The 25,745-nt window shown below is 37.9% G+C and overlaps 3 protein-coding genes across 11 annotated transcripts; 1 reads left to right on the forward strand and 2 right to left on the reverse strand.

Annotated features, from left to right (window-relative positions):
- The first annotated feature begins 57 nt into the window (after window positions 1-57).
- On the forward strand, window positions 58-6,701 carry OSGEPL1 (O-sialoglycoprotein endopeptidase like 1). Of its 9 annotated transcripts, none has more exons than XR_014184299.1 (9): window positions 58-672; window positions 1,039-1,426; window positions 2,319-2,523; window positions 2,608-2,756; window positions 3,283-3,413; window positions 3,560-3,631; window positions 4,737-4,847; window positions 5,599-5,677; window positions 6,600-6,701. XR_014184299.1 is itself a non-coding variant. In XM_082055313.1 (8 exons), the coding sequence occupies exons 1-7, from the start codon at window positions 461-463 to the stop codon at window positions 4,828-4,830; spliced, it is 1,251 nt and encodes a 416-aa protein (XP_081911439.1). In that variant the 5' UTR covers window positions 59-460; the 3' UTR covers window positions 4,831-4,847; window positions 5,599-6,423. The 9 variants fall into 9 exon arrangements, 5 of the variants coding, with proteins under 5 accessions (XP_081911439.1, XP_081911440.1, XP_081911441.1 ...); XR_014184300.1 differs by having other exon boundaries at window positions 59-672; window positions 4,737-4,833; XR_014184301.1 differs by having other exon boundaries at window positions 59-672; window positions 4,737-4,817.
- A 1,791-nt stretch (window positions 6,702-8,492) lies between these two features.
- Window positions 8,493-14,740, reverse strand: ASNSD1 (asparagine synthetase domain containing 1; the record flags this gene model as incomplete). The annotated part of the gene is made up of 3 exons (XM_082055311.1): window positions 8,493-10,387; window positions 11,465-11,646; window positions 13,256-14,740. The coding sequence occupies 3 exons, from the start codon at window positions 14,738-14,740 to the stop codon at window positions 10,129-10,131; spliced, it is 1,926 nt and encodes a 641-aa protein (XP_081911437.1). The 3' UTR covers window positions 8,493-10,128.
- ASDURF (ASNSD1 upstream open reading frame) lies at window positions 14,698-17,965 on the reverse strand. Its single transcript, XM_082055319.1, has 4 exons — window positions 17,801-17,965; window positions 16,347-16,400; window positions 15,726-15,801; window positions 14,698-14,833 (listed from the first exon to the last, which is right to left on the reverse strand). The coding sequence occupies exons 1-4, from the start codon at window positions 17,876-17,878 to the stop codon at window positions 14,763-14,765; spliced, it is 279 nt and encodes a 92-aa protein (XP_081911445.1). The 5' UTR covers window positions 17,879-17,965; the 3' UTR covers window positions 14,698-14,762.
- Window positions 17,966-25,745: the final 7,780 nt, after the last annotated feature.

Here is a 25,745-nt window from a genome sequence, read left to right on the forward strand (position 1 = left end):
ACGTAACTAACCGTATTACTTGTACGGGAAGTGTTAACTGCGTAGTAGTTGAATTCCTGCGCACGTCGCTGTTTTGTGCGGCAGTGCCGCGGATGTCACCGGCAGGGCCCGGGGTAGCGCCGGGACCCCGCTGGCGGGCCGGGCTCCCTCGGGCGGGTGTACGAGGCTCCTGACTCGCGGATTGAACCCCCTCGCTCCGGAGGGATCTGTCGGGCGGGGCGCCGTGCGATGGCAGCCGCTCCTCGCTCCGCTCCGCGCCTGCGCGCCCGCGGCCCCGCCCCGGAGCCGCTGCTGCCCCGGGCGGGCGGAAGGAGCTGGGACGGGCCCGGAGCCGCCGGCCTGCGGAGGGGTCAGTGAGCGGCTGGGGCTGCGGCCGCCGTGCCCAGAGACAGCACCGCTGCCAGCGAACCTGCACCCGCACTGCGGGTCCTTTCTAGACATAACTGTCTGATTTTAAACAATGAACAGCGTTGCCAAAAGCCTTCTGAAATCAGTGAAACACGGCCGAGCTGCGTGGCTGAGAAGCAGCTCGGCTCACTCTGGGAAACAGCATCTTGGGAAACTAGTCCTGGGAATAGAGACGAGCTGCGATGACACCGGCGCTGCTGTGGTGGACGATGCCGGCAACATTCTGGGAGAAGCGCTGCACTCTCAGAAGAAAGTCCACTTACAGTAAGAATATACTTCTCTCGGGGCTTTCACCTTACTAATGATTTTATTGTTATTCTTGTAATATCATCAGTATAAAAATCTTCTCCATGAAACTCAGTAAGAAGTGGGTAAGTGTAACGACCACCCTCTTGGGCCACACCATATCCCACTTGAGATACTACTAAGGGTGAGGAAAGAAATGCTGTGCATTTAATAAGTTTCCTCCAGTATTTTTTTTCAAACAGAGACAGATTAGTTATCTAGCTTGAATTAAAGATGAAGCCATTTTTACTGTTAAAAACACACAAGGTTAAGAGGTGTTTAAAACCTATTTTTGTCCCATTCAATCTGTTACAAAATACAAATGTAATTCTTTGTTTTTACTAGAGCAGGTGGAATAATTCCTGTGGTGGCACAGCAGCTTCACAGAGAAAACATTGAGCGAGTTGTAAAAGAGGCGCTTCACGTCAGTGGAGTTTCTGTACGTGAACTTGCAGCTGTCGCAACTACGGTAAAGCCAGGACTTGCGCTAAGCCTGGGAGTGGGCCTGCAGTACAGCCTGAACCTGGTGAAGGAGCACCAAAAGCTGTTCATCCCCATCCACCACATGGAGGCTCACGCGCTGACCGTCAGACTCACCCATCCTGTGGAATTTCCCTTCTTAGTTCTTTTAGTCTCTGGAGGTCACTGCATCTTGGCAGTAGCACAGGGGGTTTCAGATTTCCTTCTGCTTGGACAGTCCCTGGATATAGCGCCGGGGGACATGCTGGATAAGGTGATATTTCCTTACATAAGTGATTCTAAGTGGTTTTATTTCTTTTTATTGTAGTCATACTACATAATGGTAGTATTATCAACCTGAGGACAGCAATACAGTGCAATATGATCTTTACTTAAATTTTTATTTTGTCTATTTTGAAATACCATAGATTTAATACACAAGAGGCTGTTAAAAGTCTATGCATACTATCAATTGCAACACACGTAAATTAATTACACTTTTAGAAAACAGATGACATAACCAAAACTGGTATTGGAAGTTCAGTTGACACCCATTATACAAACAAGTTGCATCAATTTCAGAAGACTGATAGTGATATTTTAGAGGATGCTGTTAGGTTTAAGACAATACATGCTAAAACATTTCTTAATGTGTATATTTTTTGGTGTGTTTTGGGGTTTTTTTGTCCAGTTTGAAAAGCCTGGTTTGGCTTTCAGTTTTCTGGATCACTGAGTACAATCTGCAGCATTGGTCACTTGCAGTTTTGTTCTCAAACACAAGCAGAATTTTTAAACAGTATTTATGAGTAATAAAAAGTGGGGAGCAGAGTCAGAAAGAGGATTGTTGAAAGCTGAAAACAACTTTGTTCCTGTTTATCTGGTAATACAGTATGGCAGTCTGTGTTTGTTCCCTATAGCATAAAAATTGGGTAATTAATGTTTCCTGCAAAAATTCCTTGACCCTCACATGTGCCCATATGGTTCTAGAAAAAAAAAATAATCCAGCTGGCATGCGTCTTGTTCTTATTGTGCCCTGTTTATAATTTCACGTTGGACTGGATTTTGTGGTGCCTAATTTGACTCCATAGACTACAATACAGTGATGCAGTTACAAAGGGAATTAATTTAGCTCTCTGTTCCAAGTCTGTTGTTTATTATCTCCTTAGGTAGCCAGAAGACTGTCTTTAAGAAAGCATGTGGAGTGCCACAGCATGGCTGGCGGGAAAGCAATAGAGCACTTGGCTCAGTCGGGAAACCGGCACCAGCACACGTTCAGACTTCCCATGCAACAGTATCGGAACTGTGATTTTTCTTTTTCTGGACTTCAGTGCCTTGTCAATAAAGCCATTATACAAAAAGAAAAAGAAGAAGGTATTTTTTAAACAAAGTCAGATCTAAACCGTGTTTCTGATGACCTATTCTCGGGAAAACCCATTTGACCATACATTTTTATAGGTATTCAAGAAGGTGAGATCCTATCCTGTGTTAAGGATATTGCTGCTGCTGTACAGCATGCGGTAGCTGTTCACATTATCCAGCGGACATACCGAGCTATGCTGTTCTGCATAAAAAATAACATATTATCATCAAAAAATGCTACTTTGGTGGGTATACATTTTTTTTCCTTTTCATATTTGACTGTATAGCATTATTTGAAGATGCAGATGCCTTGTTGTACTTTGTCCCTTGACAAGTGAGGAAGATGTCAGTACTAGAGATTGTTAAAATACCAGATTTAAAGTAATAGTCATATAAATATTTACAATAAAGTCTTTCATAGTTCAGATTTAAGCTAGAAAGAAATGTTCTTGCCATCTAATTTGACCTTCCGTAAAAATTTAGGCCACATAATTTGACCTAGTGCTCCCCAGTGCTTGACAGCTGTTCTAGTTCTGAAATGCTTTTATTCAGACATCTCTTTTAGCATAAGCTCACTTATCGTACTCTTTTCTTAAATGTTTTCTTCATATCTTCATATCTTCAAAGATATGTTTTAATCTTCACATGTATTATTTATTGCTGTCTTCAGAACTTCATCCAATAACCTTTTTGTAAAGAGGATGTTAGTTGAGTGTGACCCATCAGTACTTAGGGGTAACTTTTTTTTTTTCTGTTGGAAACTGCTCTCAGGTCGTATCAGGAGGAGTCGCAAGTAATCAGTATATACGAAAAGGTCTACAGACTTTGGCAGACGTAAATGATTTTGCTTTTCTGTGTCCTCCTCCAAGACTCTGCACTGATAATGGCGTTATGATTGCATGGTGAGTTGTTTTGTCTTCGCATGTGTTTCTATACGTTCTTTAAAAGTTGCATCAGAGTCAAGAACTTCTGTTGGTGGTGACTGAACCGCGTACGCATGTTCAGATAGTTATGACATCGATTTTTACATAATTGCTTTCTTGCTCAGGAATGGTATTGAACGGTTACGTGCAGGACTTGGTGTTTTACACAGTACCGACGGTGTCCGCTATGAACCAAAGTAAGTGACTCAATTTCTTCGCAGTCTTGTTCTCTGCTTATTCACTATGGCCAATGAAAGTGGAGGGAGGCATAGACTAAAAAGAGTTGCAGAGGCTGATGAGAAGTGTCTTTGTGGTGCATATAGGCTTCAAAACTTAGCAGCACTTCCTTTTCAATGAAGTTGTGAAATAGAAATTATTGTGTCTGACATTTATGTTTGTTTGGCTCAGAAACTTAAACTACCATACATAATGACAGTTCTGTGTATTTTCCTATCACCCTTATGGTGTGGAAAAACTGGAGCAAGTTAAGCTGTAATATGCTCCCTCTAGCTGCTCAGTCACTGTAGACAAAAATCAAAATGCTCCCAGTCAAACTGTATTCATAATGAGGAATCAATTTAAAAAAAGAAATTGACATATAAAATCTGGTAATACTGTTTGTTTTTTTTTTTTTTACTGACAATACTGATTTGTTTGTTTGCTTGTTTGTAAGGACTTATTAGATAACACTTGTTCTATGGATCCCAGGCTTAAGGCCAAACAAAATCGTAGTATTTTAAAGGTATCAGCTGGTCTTAAAGTTGAAATTTTTTTCAGGTTTTTCCCATTTCCAGGAAAACAGACTTGGAAGGTCTGAAGACAAAAAAAATATTTCTATAACTTCCACATTAAAAATAATAAAATACTCTTCTTAAAAAATAACTTACTTTATATATCTCAGTGAATAAAACACCAGGCTTTATTTGCTGTATGTAGACTACGCAAAGAGATAGAGTGAACTTCTAGCGTGTCTTGCATTCACCAGTGAGATGTGAAATGAATCATCAGCTAAAATCAGAACCTAACTAAAACAACGTCCCCAAAAGATGGCTTTGAAATCACAACTATGTTTCCTGAGTTTGGAACAGCTACAAATAGAAAAATAAAAACACCTTTGTAAATGTAAAGATATTTCTAGGTGCAGCTTCAGATGAACCATTTTAAAGGTCACACAGTCCAACAGTGAAGGGAATCTGCAAAAATACTGTGACTCCTGTGCTCATTGTAAAAAGGGTCTCTGAATCTGTGTGATGTTACAATGTTATTTATTTTTAACAAATACATCATTTTATTACTTCCTAGAGCTCCCCTTGGAATTGATATTTCAAAAAGAGTTGAAGAAGATTCCATCAAGGTGCCAAAACTAAAAAAGAAGATACGATGGTTGGCATCTTAACAAGTAACTTAGTAAATGCAACTCTAAGTTGTTCAATAAAACCTGTTATATTTACTGACAGTATTTGGTTTACCAGTGTTGGAAATCACCTGCCAGAGAATGCTCTGTGGTATCACCAAAACGATTCCATTTACTGTTCCACAACTGTCTAAGAGTTCTAGGAACCAAAATGATAACCAAAAAACATCAAAACTGCACTTGCTAATAAATATAAACTTACTGAAATGATATTTCCATTGTTTACACTTTATAACTTACAAGGTTCATATATTTATAATATATACCACACATAATGAAAAATGGGTTATTTGACCTTGCCTTTTGATAATCAGTATAATACACTTTTACATTGTTATTCATTGCAATGGTATTTACTGGAATACATACTTAAGCACCTCTTCATTCTGGATGACAAGAAGAGTTTTCTAATTCATAATGCATATGTTCACATTTGCCTCCATTTAAATGCAAACAAGTTGCCTTTTTTTTTTTTTATAACCCAAAGGCAAGACGTAACAAATTGACAAGATGTGTACCTTATTTTTTTGCCAATAAGTTTTTGAAAGGTTAAATTTCCCCATTGAAGGAAAAAAATTGGAAGAGTAAATAGTATTTGCATTTTGATACGTAGCATTTCTTGAGTCTCATTTTCATGGGATTTCAACTACAAGTAATTTATCTTTTAGTAGTTTATCTGCATCATTAAGTAGCTTATCTTTTTGGTAAAATAATACACCATTTAATAAACTTAACTGTCACATTTCACAGACCCTGCCCAGCAGTATCTGTATGCATCTGGCTCACTGATTTCAACATAGATGAAAGACTGGAATTTGTGAAACTAACAGTAAGCAAAACCTTTTTTCCTCCATATTATACCTCACCTGTCAATTATGCTGGTTTTTAGTGCTGGTCATACCTTTCCTGGGGTCAACAAGCCAGTCAGCCTTGCTGCTCGAAAGTATCTCCCTGCCTGCAAACTCTCTGAACATTTAGGATGAAATCGCTAATAAAATCCAACACAGATTTCCCATTGGGGGAACTGGAGGTCGAGTGGTGCCAGTATGTCCCATGCCCCTCAAAACTACCCTTGTTTGGACCAGAAACCTCCTTGCATGCTACTAAAAATACAATTAACAGACCACTGTTATGTTTCTCTCATATCCACTATGTGTTTGAGTCTATACAGCAAATATAATAATAATTTTTAATTAAAAATACCTAAAGCTTTTCCAAAAGAAGCACATGGGAGCAATGTCCCAAGTTATTATATAATAAGATTTTCTGAAATATTTAAGTGGCGATACCTTGTAACAAGGAATTGGAAATGCTGTCATGACAAATTTCTGGTCTATCTCAATAAAACACATAAAACATATTACAGTTGATAAATCTGTGCTTAATGTGTAGTTATTTATGGCCTTTTGATAAACTGTGATTATAGAGCACACAGGGTCTTGAAAGGTTTGCTTCACTGTCTCATTCTGTACATTTTTAAAATTGTGGCTGAAAACAGCACAGAAGCAAGCAGTGAAATTGCAGCTTATACCGTTTTGAAAGCAGCTGCTAACTTCTGAAAACCTACTTACAATCATCTTTGGTTTAAAAAAAATTAACAAAATTCAGTAGACTTGTACACTTAAAGACAATGAAATATAAAATACCAACTAGAAATAATAAGGTAGATTTCTGGAACTATAATGGAATCAGATTTAATATGAATCAACTATATCGTGCTAAAAGAGGCATGTATTTGGTCTTTATTGTAGGAATAACACATAAGAGACAAGAAATACAAGGTTGGGTTTTCTTACTGCAGTAAGAGGCTGACTAAAACAATGAAGGTGATACACTGAAGAACTCCCAGTCTATTAAAATGTGTTATAAAACCAGTGTTCAGTTGTTCTTCATTGCAGGAGGGATTAAAATATTTAGCTTAATTTGCAGAAAAGGCTTAAAAAAATGTTAGGAAAAGCTTTCAATTTTAAGGAAGGGAAGTAACACGGTATGTTACCTATTGAAACGGATTGCTCAGTCACTGCATGCTAGGTATTAAATACTTCATTCTTCACTCAAATCAAGGATGTAAACGAGATGACCTCTGGAGATCCCTGCAGCCCTACACTGCCATAATGTTCACAATATATATGCCTTGTCCTCACTGCGTATTAACCTTCTGGATATTATTAAAACCTATAGAACACAATAATTTCATATCACCTTAGGAGTCATTTTGGTTTTTAAGTATATTCAGTAGCCGCAACAGTCGAACAGTTATTAAGTTTTAAATGTGAAAATAATTCCATCTTGAAAGTCTATCTTCATGAACTATGTTTAAATAAGTTTTAAAGCTGTTAGTAAAATTGAAAACATTTACTTAGCATTTAATATATCATCTATAGCAAGATGAACAGTTTTCTTACATGAAATAATACAACCACTGCCTCCGATACGACATTTTTAAGTTTTACAGGGCTCAGATAAGGGGAGAAAAAAAAAATCCCTCAACCAGTCTCTGCTTGTTTACAATTTAAACCTCAATTTTATAATGCTTTTGTAAGAATATTTTCACATGCTTGAATTTAAAGCATTGAAAAAACACAAGTTGCTATTTTGATGAACAATGCTGGTTTTATTTTTTCTACAGAACTTTTGTTCCACTATTTCCAGAAAAAGTAACTGCATTATACAAAATAAATGGTTGCACAGTGTTTAGCCAGCAACCCTGTATGTAGCCAGCAACCCTGTATGTTGCCAGCAACTGTACTACATGTACAGAACTTTAACTCCTATTTGATAGTATTGTTTAATCTGTTAAAAATAAACAGACTGCAATCAAAATACATTTTCTCTCTTAAGCTATGAAAATCTTTCTTCTTCTCAAGCTTTCATAGTACACTTAGCAATTTCAGTTAAGTAAAAGCATATCTGAAATCAGAAAAGACATCTATTATTTCCAGGTTGATACTATGGTACCTATATTACTGTGCACATCCCCTACCTCTTACAGTTGAATTCCATGACTGGAATGGGGTAACGTTCCCTACCTGGCATATCCATGTCAAACACATGAGCCTTACAGCCTCATGCGTGACAGGCAGCCTGAGAAAACAGTTCCTAAGTCAGCAGTGAGAATTATTTACATCAATACCCAGCTGCTACATCAATACAGCGACCCACAGAATTGTGGCTTCATCAAGCTTTACCAATGCTCAGCCAACATGGAAGCTGAAGCACAATTTTGATTTCATTTCACATTTAAATGTGAAATGGATCCTTTACAGGGATCCTTTGCACACCTCGTGGCAAATTAAACCTCATGAAAATGAGAAGCATCCCTCAGGGAACAGTTTATACCTTCTGAGGTGAATCTGTTTCGAAAATTCCTCAGACTGCTCTTGTGCCAGCTAGAAACATCACCTAAAGGGGATGCATTTTTTAGGGCAACGCTGTCCTTACGATTAAGGTATCTTGTGCCAGCTTGTACAGCTCAGTATCAGCAAATGTTCTTACAGCACTTTCCTTTGAAAAAATAAGTACTAAACTGGAGCAAACTTGCTTATTCCTTATCTCTGATGCCAACTTCAATGTCTTACAATGTCTTCTCATACTTCATTAGCTATAAATACATTTGCATGCATTACACAACAGACAGCAAACTGGAATCGTGACCTTTAATGAAATATCCTTTACTGACAGAGTACCAACTGTGTTCCCTCATGGACATTAAAATACTCATTCTGTGCATATTTAAAATGTTGACATTTGAAATTTTGTCCAAAAAAACCCTCAAAACAGTGGTAGTTCTTTTTCAGTTTTAACTCCACAAGATACAAAAAAAAAATATGAGTTTGTTTGGTTAGTTGGTTTTCTTTTTTAGAAGTAGCAATATGACAACCGCTTAAAACACTAAGGTTATTTTAGTATTTAATATATAAAAGATATAAACATATAAAAATCTGTAAGATGTGATATCTAGAGGATATAAAAATATCAATGTCAGATTTGAATTTAAAGAAATCCATAAATTTACAGTTTTCTAGCATACAGCTGAAAACATTTACTTAAATTTGAGATTTCCATCTTCTTTTTAAACCCAAATAATACGGAATCAGAGTTCATTAACCTGAGGTACTCTAGATTCCTGCAGGTAGCTATGATTTTTTCCAATTGTTTCTTCAGAAGCTTTTGCTCAAGAGCCAACCTCCGCTGCAGTCTATGTTGTTGTATCTTAATACTATAGTTGCTTGCCATAAAAATGTGTTTGTACCACTTAAATGTAAGCATTATTCTTCAGTTTTAAAAATGTATTTGTCAGATGCACTTTGCTGTTGCATATATAACCTGAAGGTATTGTTATCAATACACTGAGAAATATATGTTAATTAGAAAGAAGATTCTTTTGTCTCTAACAAGGCAAGGCAACTAATTTTAAACCTTAATTATACAAGCATGGCAAATAATATAAATAAAACTATGTAAAATATTCGAAAAAATATATGCACACATCTTTAGAGATGTATTTTAAAGAATTCAGAAGCTTGGAGCTCTTGTCATTCTCAGAGAATGCTTCAGAGTACTGAGGATTTTGGAAAGCTAACGACTTAAACACCACAGTGGAAGCTGTGCTCTTTTAGATATGTGTTAATTTACAGTATTTCAAATCAACTTATAATTTTGCATGAGATCAAATGATCTGTACTTTCCTGAGTAATAATCCCAGCTTCTAGGCATGCCACGTGTGAACTACATGCAATATTAGGTATTTTTTAAATAGGAGTGTTTAGTACTTGCCTCCTGAAGAAAAACTCAAGTAGTATTTCCATCTGTTTGGGTTTTCCCCATATTCAGAAAACCAGAGCTCAAAGAACCCAACACATTTCTCTTTGGGCATATATGCCCCAAACTTCTGCCATGTAATCAACACTGATCAAAATTTGTCCCATTTTTCTATCAATGTAAGCTGGAGGGAGTTGACAAGAATTGTTGTGATGACAATTTGCATCTGAACTGATGGAAGGCTTAAACACCAAATTCCAACAAGGGTCTGTTTCTCAAGTAATTAAAGGGCAAGCAAGATACTTGGAGGGCAGATCTCCAAGAGGCAACAAGGCCCGACATCCTCGGCGCTTTTTGGCTCTGGCAACCCAAGCCATCTCCTCACCATGCCCTCCCTTCTAAAGCCATCACCTGAACCCTCTTTGCAAGTGTGTAAATAAATAGACCATTCTAAGAAAACTCCAAAGATTGATTTCATTTGCATATAGGATAAACGCAACATCTCAAAATGTAGCTTTATCATTCATCTATTGAAAGTAACTTCAGTCTGCTGCAAGTGTCAGATGCTTTTTCACTGTTTCTCTCTAGTTTTGCAATCCGAGATCCAAACTGTACAGCCCTTTTTGGCAAAATGGTCGAGGCTGTAAGGCCAAGCTCCTTGGCTGCAAGGCGAAGAATCAATTTCTCACCAATTCCTCGAGGTAAACTCAAGTCAGCTTTTTCTGAGATGGGCAGAGAATTGAGGAATGATACAACATCTTCGTCAAGAAAAGGAAACCTAAAGGAAAGATAAAAGATTTTAAAACTTCATACAAATAGTCTTGGTCTTCCCCTTTACCACATATGAAGACTTCAGGGTCTGTGTCAGTTCCTAACTATAGGAGTACCTTAAACGTTAGTGTCACAGCACTGAAGCAAGTCTCCAAAGCAGTTACACTGTCTTGGAGAAAGAAAACTCAGAAGGCTGGAAGTTTTCAAAACTCAAGCAAAGAAAAAAGCATCAGAAGTGTTTGGTGTATACAAAACAAATTTTTTAAAAAATACAATGGAAGAGCAAGACAAATTTTAAAGTAACACTTCTCCAGACAACTTCTAAGTATTTAAAAATACTGTGTGAAGCTACACTGTATCGGGGAAAAAAATATTTACACAACAAATTCTGACAACATTCTGAATTCCAGGCATTCATACCTAATCACAAACATGATTAACAACATTACATGTCCACCACTGCAACTGCTAAACTGATAATGTGCAACTAAGCACAGATTTGGAAAAACACTGGCACCAAGATCGTATCAAAAGACCTTTCATGTACCTGAGTATTCTCTGCTACTGGACAACACCTAAGGATTTTTTTGCAGGTTGGTGGTAGCATGGAGAAAGAAAGCACAAATTAAACGATTCTTTAACTATTCTGACTTAACAACCAGGAAATGCAGTGGTATTGATCATGCCTCTATTGCATAGACAGAAATACGTGGCTTCTATGTTACATTGTCATTTCCAAAGTCATTTCCTAGGTGACCACACCAGAACACTTCAAAGTTGTGCTGAAGACTGTTCCATGTAAAATGTCAAGATGAACTTGATTTTAACAATTTCAACATCTCCTGCTGCTGCTTAAAACTGCCAGATGGAAGTCTAATGTTCAAGTTGCTAAATTTCCTTAAGTACCTCTTCCACAGTACTACGGAGCACTTCTTAAAAAAGAAAATACCCCACAACACAGTACACATTAACAAAACTGCGAGATAATAAAATGCATAGAAGTTTCAAATAAGCTTTCTGTTGGAGTGTTAAAGCAGAATCTAACCAGCAAAACCAGTTTTGCTTCATGTTAAAACAATAATACCTGGCTTCTTTTCCATGATCACCAATAATCCTGTCATCTCTACCAAGATTTCTAGAAGAAATGCGATCCAACTCCATTTCAAGTTCTTTATTCAGCCCCTCTAAGCCATATTTTTTGAAGCAAACACGATGTCGAGAATATCCGGCAAGCTGTTCATCTGCTCCAATTCCTGTAAGCACAACCTAAGAAAGCAGAATAAATCTTTTTTTAATATCTGTCCAAGCTGATTATATGTAACAGCTCTTAAATGTTTAACTACATCTTAAGGAGAATAATAAACATCTTCTAAATATATTAACAATCATGATGGGATGTGCATTACACATTTATAGAGCCTGACAATAAAGTGACTAGCAACTTGAAGTAGGTTCACAATCAGACCTAAAGTACACACAAACATTTCTACCAAGGCAAGGAAAAAACAGGAAAATAATGTTGTGTGCATCACAAATACACCAGTATCTTTGAAGCATGTCTTTGATAGTTTCTATTGCAATAAACAGTATTTGTTAAGCACCAGCCTTTATTTAAAAAAAACATTGCCACATATAATGCAGTATGTCAGAAATTCTAAATAGTCACCTGAATATTCATCTGGATTATTATTAATTTATCAGCTACTGCGTTAATAACAACTGCATTACACAAAATAAAAATGTGTCTTATTGTCTGTCTACTCAATTTTAAGTACATAAAATGTTATCCAGGGAAAACCAATACTACACTTGGTCCATTACTGTGCCTTCAACTGCAATTCGCTATAAAAGTGGAAGTCTCTTAACAGTCAAGTCCATTTTACCAATCTGACACCAGCTAGCAGTCAACTGATTTTATTACCTGTGTACACTAGTAAGTAACTGATGGGAGCATGACAATTTCACTTCATGTTTCATTAACTCATTACCCATTTCTACATATTCTGGACCTAAGATGAATTTGCATGTTTTGCAAATCTGAGATGCACATCCTTAAGTAGATCAGTCACATAAATCAACTGTGTTCCACAGCTGTCATTTTTATACAAACTATTGCGTTTGTTGGGTTTTTTGGTGGTGCTGGTTTTTGTGTTTTTAAGATGTAGCAATTAATAGAAAAGTAATAGAAGCCTCAAAAAGCAAAGGCAGCAGTGAACTGCAAACTCCTGAAATTAAATGGTTTATTCTTCTCTACACAAACTGTCAGGAATTGGGAAGTGAGTAATAAGAATCGAATTCCCGATAAAATAATCTAATTACTAAAAAGATTTTACTTCACATTACATACATAAGTTACAAAAACCCAAATAACTACTTTTTGTAGTTCTGTCATTCAGACTCTATAATTACAAAAGATTCCAAGTAGTCATCTTCTCTACCATTATTAATTGTGATTTCGTCACATAGTGTGCCTAAGTAACAAGCTAGTAATTTTACAGTAGTTGAGATGCTGGCACAAAACAACATTACTTACCATCTCATTAATGTTTATCTCTACATTTGTTAACCTATTATATAGCAGTTACCCACTACTGCAGTTGGAACACCAAAAGTGATAATGATTGTCATTATTTTTTTCCTAGTCACACTGTTGCTCATTCAAGCTTAATGAAAAGCCATACACATTACATGGCAAAAGAATGGAATGCAGTTTTTAACTCCAGAATTACACAAAGATTATCAGTAGAGATCTATTCTGTGTTCTGCCACTGAATTTCAGAAGCCTTATCAACATTAAAGACTCGTGGCAATTTCCGAAACAACAGAACTGCTTTAACATTAACAGGTCAAGCATAATGCACAAAACAATCAGTACCTTTGCAGGACTTTTATATGGTTTCAGTTCCCCCTGGTTATTAATAAAACCTTCTCCTCTGGAAGCAAACCAAATTGCACAGCCAATGCTGTCATCCAAGACTGTATCCAGTGGATAAATTAAGTGCTTAATGCGTTGTTGTCTCATTTTTTTCAGTTCGTCTCGTGTAACATTAATTTCCACAAAGTTCCAAGTTCTTGAAGGGTTAATGGCTTCTAATTCTTTCAGTCCTGCCCTACCAGTGATTCTGTCAGGAACAGCAAAGCAAGATAAATGAGCAACAGTTTTAGCATCAAGATCTTTACAACTTTCTTGAGGACAAAGCAAATCCAGCTGTACTTCCTGGTTGGCATGTTCTTTACTGGTATGCTTTTGCTTAGCTTGTTCTTTTATCAAAAAAGCTACATTGAGAAGATCAATTGGTTCCCCTACAGGCACATGTTTATCAGCAAGAGCTGCAATAACCATCGAATCAATGCCACCAGAAAAGAGCACTGCAATGTGTGCTTTCCTATTAGACGTGCTTGGAACTTCTCTTGTTTTCTGATCTTCATCTCTAAAGAGAGATAAAACCCGTCTCTTCACCGCTTCATTTAAAACATCAATAAACTGATGGACTGTTGTTTTCTTGGATTCTTCTGCAAGAAATCGTTGAAGGGTTTCTACAGAAACCATATGGGTAACATTGTTAATATTAGTGCCTGGACATTCACCTGAAACTTCAGCAATTGTTTTATTTAAGGGGATAACTGGTGCTCTGAGACATAGTTTTGATTCATTCATCATGAGAGGTACGTGGTTCGGTAAGTCTTTTGAAACTTGATCCAGGACTTCAATGAATATTTCTTCTGCTTTCTCTGTGCAGCTGTGCTTCCATGGAAACAACGTTAAAGACAAAGATTTTGTTGTTCCACAAGCTTTGAGATCAATTTTGAAAATTCCAGATGCTGGGACTTCCTGCCATTGTTTACCTGGTTTGGAATAAACACTTACAGATGTGAGACAGAAAGCACCACCAACCTCATTATTGGATTGCCAAAGCAAACTACGACGACCAAAATAATCTCTACCAAACCATAAACTGTGTCTAGATGCTTGATAATAAATAAAAGACCATGGACCCCGAAGTGATGAAAAGAGTGACAAAATGTCTGCTTCACTACTGCATAATGCAAGACGATGAAACATTACTGCAGTGTCATTCTCCAAATCTCCTACACGCACTCCATTAAAAATTTCTCCATTCCAAAGGAAAATATTGTTATTGGCATCTTCCAGAGGCTGAGTCGTCATCAGTCCCCTCAAGTGAAGTACATGGCCAGAAAACAGACACTCGTAAGAGAGATCAGAATCAGACACAGTTTTTATCAACTGTTGGCTACTGTCTGGTCCTCTTCTTCTAAGACAGCCGAGTATGTCTTCATTAAAGAAATCATGAATATCATGCTGGCTACACAAAGTAACAATGCAACAAATACCACACATTGTGCCTTTGAATTCAGGTGGACTATTTCTTTATTTTAGTCTTTTCTGAATTTTCCATCTCCTGATGTGCCTTCTTTAATTCATCTAAAGTATCTATGCAAGAAAAAAAAAATCAACAATCAATTTCATAAACTGGCAAGTTTATGAGTGACTTTACAAGTAGATAAGAGTATGTCTAAGAAATTAGTAACTCCAGCCATTTGTTCAATTAAAGAGATAAACATGAAATGCTATGTAACAAAAGTGCTATAGTAGTGATGCAACAAAAATATAGCCCACTGTAACTTAATCCTCTTTAATTATACAAAGATTAATTTTTGTTTTCCTCCCAAAGAAAGCCACACAAAATATGTAAGAATTAGGGGAATGACCAACTATTGCCTATATAATTGGTACAATTAACACATTTGTAATAATAAGAAAAGTGAACTATCAATTAGAATGTCAGCACTATTAACTCAAAGAAAATGAAAGTAGAAATTTTCATTCCAGATATTTATACTTCTAAATTTATATACATTTCTAATGTTTGTTCAATTATCAACTCTTTATCATCTATTCTCCTATCTTCATAATCCCACAGATCCATTATTTCAACTATGTGAAGATGTCTAGCTTAGCCTTCAGTTTAAATTGTCATTATTTTCCTCCTACTCATCCCATGCAACTTTTAGACTTAATTTTTTTTTAAAGGGATAAAGTGCTCTACAGGTTCCCAAAGGGCATGGAGAACGGTGACTCCACTGTGAGGCAGACATTCTCACTCTTCCTATATTTCAGCACTTGCTCTTTTATCACATCCATCTATCAAGTGGAAACACTTTTGAATTTATCCAACCCAGAAAAACAAGCACATGTCTGAAGTCTACTTTGCATTTGATATACAGCTGCTGGTTTTTCATTTTAATATACCTTTGAAATCATTAACAGCTACAGAGGCAGCTTTTAAATAATTGTCTGATCAACTTTTATACTGCAAACTTACTTTTGCATTGAGATAGTGTTTCAGTTCGGTCTACAAGGAAGAATATGTTGCTATTGGGTTGCTGCCTATAAACTTTCTGTAAAACAAAACCAAAACTGCATTAAATCAAAGCAACCAACTGTGGCAACCACACTGCAACAGAGCTGATGTACGTCCACCGAGACAGTCCTTAACATTTATGCCAGAAGGGTAAGTTCTGCCCTGACAACACCAACATTTTAATGTCGTACCATCAAAAACATTTCATGATCAACGTATAACTATTCTGTATTTCTCTTTTCCTCGTACATGAGGGATGACATTCTATTTTAAAACACAGAGACATGGAAAGTAAGAATACTTAACGAAGTCTTCTGATCAACTTCAACATCTAAACAAAATAACTCAGATAAAACATAAAAAGGCAAAAAGACCCAACAATGTACTGTGCTACACTGCACAACTGTACAGTCATTTGGAGGACAAATTATTCTGAGACCAACAGACCACATCTGTACAAAAATCTTTATTAAAACAAATTAAAGACCGCATGCTCTGATTTTGTTGCCTCTATTGTCTCTTCTATACTAATTTCTCTGATGCTAAAATGAAATAGTCAAAAGCAAATTTGTAAATACTTACCCGGTTCTTCTTCAAATTAGAAAGCTCATCAACTACAACCTTCTGTTCTTTAATCTTAAAGACAAAAGACACAATTCATTTTAATCATTAAAAATAAACCATTGTTTTACAATCCTGGAGATGAACACAATGATATTTTAAGACAGCTACGTGCATATATAGCTGCTTTTCTCCAAATGGACCATGGAAGACAAAGATTTAAAAATGAAATACTAAATAACTGCTCTAGAAACAAGTTATCTTGCATGGATTGATGCAAGCAAAAGCAATCAGTACTGGGAAACCAGAGCGCCTCTAGCTATTTATAATCAGAGATCACATTTTTCCCTCCAGAAGAAAACATGCAAACAACTAATAAAATATCAAATCACTTTAGAAAACAAAATGTTGCATACTATCTACAATAAACTTTATAATCATGGGTATTCTCCAGATTCAAAACAAAACCAATAAAACCCTAAAACTGTATTAAGAGCAACAGAAGCCTCCCTATTGCTCTGAAGTTTTGCACAAATTTCCTTTGTGGAATTTACCACCGTTCAACGGCACAGGCAGAGGTGGCAGCCATTCCCATTTTCTTCTACAATGAGAGCTGCGAATGCTAAAGAGCAGTCAAGAGTACCATAAAAGCAACAAAATGGAACAAAATCTGGTCAGTGGGCATTTAGCACTTTTTGTTAGAAACAAACCATACGGTTTTCTTTGTTCTTCCTTTGTGTCTCCTAGAACCAGTGCAACAGTACAAAGTTGCCTCAGAGCCAGGTTAGCCAAACAGTGTGGCATACAGCAGACAACTTTTCCAGCAGCAACATCAATATCTTATTTATACGATTCTAACAGACAAAACAGCAACGTCATCTTTTGCCACAGACTAAACCAGCCACATAACAGAAATTACACTCTGCAATACTATTATATCCTAGGCAATCAAAAATACCACTGACTTTATATCACATGGCCATATGAAAAGGAAGTCATTTTTTGAGGGAAAGCATTTCCAGAGGACTTGGCAGATTTAATATTAAACAGCGCTGTTGACACCATGGAAAGCAGTAGATTTATGAGTGCCAGCCTCCGTGACTGAAGTCTCCTGGGACTTTTTGAGCACATACAGCCCAAACAGATGCTACAGAGAAAAACCTCACTGCGACTCACCTGACATTTCAAGCACTAAGAACCGAAAAAACACTTTGAGAAGAGCTAGCAGCAACACTGACAAGCCCTCGTTATACGACAGAGGGCCCAGCCGAGCCCTACAACGAAAACCCGCATCAACCGGGGCCTCGGCTTCCTCACAGGGCTCGCCCTCCTGCACACCCGAGGCCACAGGCTTCGCGGGGCCGTTCCCCGCGGCAGCGCGGCCCAGGATGCGCCTCAGCCCACCCCTCACCGCCACCAGCACCGCGGAGATACGGGGGGGGGCCGCGTCCCAGCAGCGAGCCGCCCCAGCTCACCTTCCGGCTCAGCTCGTCCTTGTGGCGCAGCTTCGCGCCGTCCCCTCCCTCCTCCTGCCGCGGCGGCCGGCCCGACATAGCCCCACGCGCACCAACCCCTCACTGCGCCCGCGGCAGCAGCTGCGCGCGCCACCTCCCAACCGCCGTGAGCCTGCGCACAGCGCCCGGCGGGGAGCGTGTGCGCATGCGTGTGTCAGGGCCAGGCGGAGCGCCAATCAGCGGGCGTAGCTAGGCTCGCTGAGGCGGTAGGCGCCGTTGGCGGTAACGGCTGAGGGAGTCGCTCCGCCCGGCACCTCAGGCGTCCGTGACGGGCGCTGCGAGACAGTCTGGCCCGGTGAAACGGTTCCTGGGAGAGCTGCCACCTGCTCTGCCAGGCCATTGACAAGGCCGAAGTGAATAGACTGTTTGGAATGAGCGCTGGACACGGCCTTATGGAGTGTGAAGGGTAAAAATAAATAATTAAATAAATAAATAAAGTGAAAAATAAAAAGAAGCACTTTTCCCTGGAACTGTTTGGTGTGGCGGTAACCCTGGACCGGAGTCAGGCAGCTTGTTGTGAAATACCTTGCAGCAGTTTGTTTAAAGGTATTCCAGAGGAGATACAGATTATATAATATTTACAGGCATCAAGATTGATTGTTTTCCTCTTTGGTAGGTTCGTCTTAATATTTCTCTGCCTCATCCATTTTACTATAGATATATTGCAGTGACACATCTGTTTTCCTGTCTTTCTAAATACATCAGGGAAGTTGTTTAAGTGACAGAATAATGACAGCACAAGGGCAGATGATATTATCATGACTTGCTATCATAAATAAATATAGGCAGAGAAATAGTAAAAGGAGCCAATGACTATGATAAGAAGCTTTTGAAAATGTCTTCCAGTAGCACCAATGAGGAACAAAAAAAAAAGATACAGTATGTTTTACTTATGAAAGGAATTATATGCTCTGACCACTGAGTTAATTGGTGAATTAATTGCACATTGAAGGAAAACAGAAACCTGCTGATCTTCATAGAAAATAGATCAAATATTTATTAATGAGTATGAATATCGTAGTAATATATTAATGAGTAATTGGTATCATTGCGGAGTTCGAGTAAGACTTTGTCCAGGTGGTTGATGTAGGAACATTAGAGTTTGTTTGGTCTTGTATTATACCTTTCCCTCTTTTTAAATATTGTGTGTAAGTATTCTAAAGACTCGAGAGCCATTCCAAACTTATAGACTACTACTGATAGCTCAGTTGGGGTAGAAATCTCATAAAATCCTACAAGTCCTTATGCTACTGACTGCACTGCAGGTATTGTGCAAGTCTTCATGAATTATTTTAAGTATTTGCTACTCTAATAAGTGAGGTAGGAGGGTTGACTTTTGCTGCTTTGTGGCTCACATAATTATGTGTGTTATGTATTTTGATAACACTTAAGAGTATATGAGCTTATGAGTAAGATTACACCTTGTTTTGGTGGTATCTGTGAGCTTGGCTGGAATGTATGTGGTGTTAATTGGAAGTTTTGGCAGCAGTGTAGGGAGAATAAGGATTTTGGCTCCTAGTAGAAGCATGAAAAAAAGACAATATGGCTATAAGAATATTTAGCAATACAGTAACTTGCAAATGTTATGTTTATTTACCTTTAACAGAAAGAGAGACTGAGGTTACAGTTTCATAAAAGGTCAGTCTTTCTCTTCCCTCTACCTTCAACCACACACTTTTGCCTCCACCCTTGCATTAACACAGCTGATTGTGAGACCATGTTAGGTACCAGATCTGGCTTTCTCTGCCCTGTATTAATACCAGTGCTTATGTGATTCTCGCAGATTATCCGAAGCTGCTGGGGAACTGTTGCCTAGGGATCGGAGAGGTTCTGGGCCTTGTTCTTCAAATTCCAGAAGAAATATGCATATCTGGGCCACATGCAAGAGTTTTGATACTATTCCTCAGCATGCTTTGTAGTTCGTCATTCTTCTTTTGAGGAGTAACTTGTTTAATCTGAGTGCCTTCCAACCCTCTGATGCCTGAGTATTTTATTTGCTGTTGATATGTTACAAAGGCTGGTGATCAAGTAACCCAGTAGTCAAAGTATAATTTCTGTACTGATGATCCTTTTCATGTTCAGTAATAAATACAGTTAATGTTTAATAAAAATTTCTCACTCTGTTTATAAGAATGTTTCATGGGCTGGTTCATAAGAGTGATGATAATGGTGTTGAGGTACAATAGTGAATGTGGAATGTTTTAAACTTCTGGTCTTGTTACAAATTGTTAATGCTTCTGCTGATATGGAATGTGCTTTTGATTAGTCCCTTTTATAATAAACTAATTCCTGCAACATGATTACTCATGAAGTTACCCACATTCATACCCACAATAAGAGCAACTGTGTTTAGTACTCAACAAAGGAAAAGGTCGGCACCTTTTATAGAACCTTTTGTAGACAACTTTTTATATCCCTCTGCGAAGTTGTGATGTCTTAATTCAACCTTTTTTTCAGGGCTGCTGTAGTTCTGTTGTTTGCTGCGTGTTTGCACTTTCTTCACAAGGGGTGGTGATGTGACTGGCTGACAACTTAGTGGGCAGTGCAGTTCAGTGATTGATACATCTCTGTTTGATCTGATGGTGCTTCTGCACTTCTCTTGTGCCAGCTCTGGTGCTGTAAACTATTTCTAGCATAAAACTATTTTTGGGACGTTAATAATGCCTGACACAACATTAATAAAGTATAAATGAATATTTCAGAGTCTTTTAAAGTCCTCAGCTTTTCAGCATCTGTGATCTTTAGAAATATACAAAATAAGACAAAGGACCCAACAAACAAAAGGCAGTCCTTACTGGTACCAGAAAATATTTGAAGTTGCCATTATGTGTTAGCAAACACATGAGCGAAACAGTATCCTCAAATAATGAAGCTCAAGCTCTGACAGGCTGTTGTTAAAAGCATGCTGAAGATGTTAGGCCATCCTTCTGAAAACCGCTATCAGTCTTGAAGACCTTTTTTGAAGACGTTGGCAGTACATTTGTGTTAGGTGATTTTACAGATAAATGCGAGAGGTACAGGGTAGCATTGATAATGCCTTTGGGACTTAGTGCCAAGTTTCTGTGCTTTGCTGTGGGCTGGAAATCTGCTTCTATTCAGTGCTGCATCTAAGCTGATGCTCGGTAACATGTTAAGCCATGATAACTTGATTGTGGCTTCAAATTTGAGCAATTTACTAGTTTCAGTTGTAAGTTACTCTAATCTGAGGAAACTTGTTATGCTTTTAGAAGAACCACTCTTGAAGGTCCTTGGAACTAAACGGTAAAGGACAATTGTAGCTCTAATGTTGGCCACAAGAGAGCAAGCTGAAACTGTGCTGGCCGCTTGGTGAATCTCAGGATAGTCAAAGAGAGAATGGAGCCTGGGACATGGGACAGGTAGATGAGATCTCTAGAAGGGGGAGAGCATGGTCAGGAAGTATTTGCATTTGTGATTTTGTCTTTTTTTGGAATATTTTAAATTCTGATCCTTGGTTATTTTGTATTCAGACATTGTAACTTAAGAATCCATGTGAGAACATTCTGAGATGTATCAGTAAAGTCTACATTGACTTCGCAGTGGAACCTAAAATTTAATAACTTACCAACTCATACCAGTCCAGGAAAATTCAAATTGCTCAAAGTAATTGGTTTTGCTTTATGGTAATCCTACTAATTTGATTGCAAGATTAGGTTTTGAAGGGAGTTAGGTAAGTTTATACAACCAGGGATCTGGATCTATATACCAAATCTATGTAAAGATTTGGTTTCCTTGGTTACGTATCTAGATTATCAATTGCACAAGAAACCTTGCAAACCCTATAATCATTCTGCTTTAAAAGTCATATTACTATAAACAAAACAAGAAGTCTGAGCACTTTTATGAGCTTGAAATACAGTCAGTTCTTTCAGTATTTACTTCTGATACACTGTCAAAGCAATGTAAAAACTCCATTGCACAAAACTTCTGCATGTGGCAGATGCATAAACTTCTTAATTTTCTAATTAAAAGCAGAATTTCATCACTTTCACATGAGAGATCCTAAGGCTATTGTGAAAATAGCTGAGAACTTGTGTACTATCATTAGTTTTTACAATCTAATTGCATTGCTTAAAGCTTCTAAAAGTGCTGGACCAAGCAGTTTCTTTGTAGAATGCTCCCAGCATAGTCTTTCATCTGATTATTTAAATAAAAGGGGGGTTAAAAATAGACTTTTCCTAGTCCACTTTGTATTCTTCAGCGTAAAAATGAAGTAACTCTAATGTTGCTGTGGCTGAGAACACAGTTTGACTTTTAATTCTCACGATCTTTGATTCCTTAGTGCACCTTGTGCACTTTGCTAGAGTTTAAAAGAGAGTTGAGAAGTTCATGTGAATAGTAGTTTGACTTAGAAAGGTAGAACTAAAAGATTTGGTTTTGTCTCTTGTTTACAAAGTCTCTTTTGTTAAACAGATTTAATAAGCTGGCACAGCAGTCCCTCACATGCTTTGAATAACCAACACACAGCTTTACTATAGTAACCATAAAGTTTGAACATGGAATCAGATTTCCAGGTATACATTTTGAGCAATGAATGTTCAGGGATCTTAAAAATGGAAGTGCTCTGTCTTACAAGAACAAATGTTTTGTTTGCAGTGTGAAGCTGGAAGCCCTTCTGTTGATGCTGCTAAGGAGCAGACTTATGAGTGGCTTTGAACTGCTCATGAACACTGGCTGAACCTATGGCTCATTTGTGTTACCCTGGACTGTGGCATCCTGATGCAAAATCGGATCAGTGCTAATATTTCTGCCTAACAAGAAAAGGAAAAGAGAGCTGCACCAAATACACCCTGAGTGAAGAGTCAGCCTGCCCTGTAGTCTGCTTTTTGCAAGCTGAGCTAGGGAGTCTGGAGAAGACTAATGAAGCGCTTGCTTCTGTTTCCTGCTGGAAGTACCTCCCTGACATGAACACTGGCTGAACCTATGGCTCATTTGCGTTACCCTGGACTGTGGCATCCTGATGCAAAATCGGATCAGTGCTAATATTTCTGCCTAACAAGAAAAGGAAAAGAGAACTGCACCAAATACACCCTGAGTGAAGAGTCAGCCTGCCCTGTAGTCTGCTTTTTGCAAGCTGAGCTAGGGAGCCTGGAGAAGACTAATGAAGCGCTTGCTTCTGTTTCCTGCTGGAAGTACCTCCCTGACAGTAAGTACTGTGTTTTATACTATGTACAACTGATATTTTCTTGAAGATAAACCACAGAGATTAGATTACTTTCAAGGAGCAGGCACGCCCAAGCAGGATGGGCTGAAGATACAGAAGTAGCAGCCTGCTTGTGTTTCTCTAATACAGGTCTGCTAGACTTGGGGACTAGGGCATTTCACCTGAGGTGGGTTGCAGTCTCACAAAGCATGTTCCCGCAGACATGAAATAGACCTGCCAAAGTGTGAGCTTGGGCAGACCAGGACATGGCTAAGTAGGCTGGAGAGGGGAAAATGCCTCGTAACTTTGCAAGGCTTTCTGAGGCAAAAGTGAAGGTAAGGCTGTTTGTTCTAAGATGCCCAGTGGGATTAGGATCTTACCTAGATTGATTTATTAAATGTGTTGCTCTCAAGTGCTTTTTGTCTCTTTGTTCCCATTGTTACAGATGTTTGAACTTAGTGCTTGCTCATGAGCAAATACAGCCACTTGGACACTAAGGAGAGAAAATTTAGTTTTTCCAGGTTTGAAGAGGGGAATTATTTGAAAGAAAACCCTTAGGTTTTCAAATTCTGATGTGCTAGAGGCCACATTATCAGACAGTTTGTTGGCCGTCACTTATTTTTATACTTCATTCTTTGTGTCTTAGGCTATACCAAGGGCTTCCCATTTACCCATTGTCCTTATTCCTCTCTAGCCTTTTTTTTGTTTTTTCTTCCCTCTACCTGAAGCTTTGATAGAACTCAGTCTACACACATGGCAAAACAACCTGGGACCCAAACAACTGAAATCTTATTGGAGTTTTCAGTCTTGAGGGTTATACTTGTTCACCATCATTTTATGATGAATATGATACTGACTGCTTGGAATGCTTTGAGGGTCCATAGAACTCAAAATGCCTGACTGAGATAGATAAATACAGAGATGAAATGTAAGCCCAAGTTGTGTTACTTGGCAGAGTGAGGAACAGAACTTTGAATCTTGACTTTTCTTCATATGTTCTGCCTATGAGCATTACTATTTTTGCTTTATGAAGCCACAGTCAGAAAACTACTCATTACAAAAAAAATTACTGCACTGAGTAGTGAATTTGTATCTATTTTAATTTTATCGCAGTTTTCATGTTGATTGTTATAAACCATCATGTTTGCTTGGTGGCCTTAACACTTCATCTCAGTAGCCAGAAGGAAGATATTCTGTTCAAGTTCTCATGAGGCAGCAGACTAAGGATTCCACAGTTAGGTGAACTCTGAAAGAAAAGCTGACAAATAGATTTCATTAAACATTTCCTTTGGAATATCACAGGACAAAAGCATGTTCCATTTGTCATGTCAACATCAAACCTTTAGAAAGGCAGAATGCACTAGTTGCAAGTTGCTGTGTCCTGTGCATTACTATGATTGTCATCTTATTTAAAGTCTAAATATCACCGAGATTTAACTGTTCTCCTCAACTATCCTCATATGAATCACCATCACTGATCCTGTACACTTTCCCACTTTTGCCACAATTTTTGGAATAATTAGAGCTGTTATAATTATGGAAGAAGGATGTGTAGTAGTACAAAAGGGCTATAACTACCGGGAGGTTTAAGAACCTCATCTTTCAGATATTATAATAGTCCTCAAAAGGTTTCCGTCCCTTCCAAGGCAGACGCGCTAGAAGCTAAGAAACCAACAATGTAAATGTTGGTAGGCTTTGAATGTTACTAGTCAGTATTATCTGTAGCTGACACAGTTACTTGAAATGCAGTAATGTTGATGGAGTTCCTAGTATTCACAGTGCTCATTTTTGAATGTGATAGTTTATCATTTAGAGCAAGAATAACAAGGGAGGGAGAGACATCGTTAAATAATTCCTGGTGTATATTTTAACTGATGGATATTTAGCAAAACATAGCTGCTGGCTCAGAAGCTTACCAATAGTTTAGGTGACATCTTAAAAAAGGTCTTTCTGCCAGTGATATACATTAGCATATATGACAGAGGTAGCCTAGATAAATTGTACAATTTTGCAACATTGAACATTAGAGCAAAATATTATTTTTATAAGTACACCAACATTTCTTTCATGAAAGATTTTGGTATTTAGCATTTCTGAAATCAAGACAGTAAGGTAGTTGTCTGAAAAAAAAATAAAAATCCAAAACTAACATTAGATACCTGTAAATGAAAATCTCAGCCTACAGACATTACAAGTTCATTTAATGCTGTTAGAGCAAACTTTTAAAACATTTTAAAAGGACCATGGAAGTGTCAGTGTAACTTGACAGGCATACTCAGAAGTAGTGACTTTGATTAGCAACGAAAGACTGAAATAAGAATATTGAACTTAGAATAAACAACATTTGCCAAATTGTACTTACAGTCTCAATAGGTTAAAATGATACTTACATTACTGTCACCTTTACATTAACATAAAGGAAAAAAAATTTAGAGTGGCCTAGCACTAGTAGTTTATGAAACTAAACTGGGGAGTTACTCCTCCTTGCTAGAATTGCAAGCAACATGAGCAAGGTGTGACGACATTTGCTTTCTCCAGACCAGAACAAAAAAAAGAGAGGCATTACAATGAATTGTAATGAAGGAACATAAACGTCTAGAACTATTCCATTCCAAAAGGATGAAAGTTCTCTCAAAGGAAGGGAAAACTGGCAACTGTTTTTCACTCTCTTTGTATCTTCTTAGCCTTCTCAGCTGGTTTCCATCCTCAATGATATGTTGAAAAATGATTATCAGGGGGATAATG

The sequence above is a fragment of the Streptopelia decaocto genome (genome assembly GCF_964273445.1).
Source record: "Streptopelia decaocto genome assembly, chromosome: 6".
Lineage (NCBI taxonomy): Eukaryota > Metazoa > Chordata > Aves > Columbiformes > Columbidae > Streptopelia > Streptopelia decaocto.

What these genes read in the sequence shown, in the direction of transcription:
- OSGEPL1 (XM_082055313.1), top strand. Translation starts at nt 461, where the DNA reads ATGAACAGCGTTGCCAAAAGCCTTCTGAAATCAGTGAAACACGGCCGA. An exon ending in CAGAAGAAAGTCCACTTACA is followed by an intron (nt 673 to 1,038) that starts GTAAGAATATAC and finishes TGTTTTTACTAG; the next exon opens with AGCAGGTGGAATAATTCCTG. An exon ending in ACAAAAAGAAAAAGAAGAAG is followed by an intron (nt 2,524 to 2,607) that starts GTATTTTTTAAA and finishes ACATTTTTATAG; the next exon opens with GTATTCAAGAAGGTGAGATC.
- ASDURF (XM_082055319.1), bottom strand. Translation starts at nt 17,878, where the DNA reads ATGTCGGGCCGGCCGCCGCGGCAGGAGGAGGGAGGGGACGGCGCGAAG. An exon ending in AGGACGAGCTGAGCCGGAAG is followed by an intron (nt 16,401 to 17,800) that starts GTGAGCTGGGGC and finishes TTTGTCTTTAAG; the next exon opens with ATTAAAGAACAGAAGGTTGT. An exon ending in AACACTATCTCAATGCAAAA is followed by an intron (nt 14,834 to 15,725) that starts GTAAGTTTGCAG and finishes TTTCTTGCATAG; the next exon opens with ATACTTTAGATGAATTAAAG.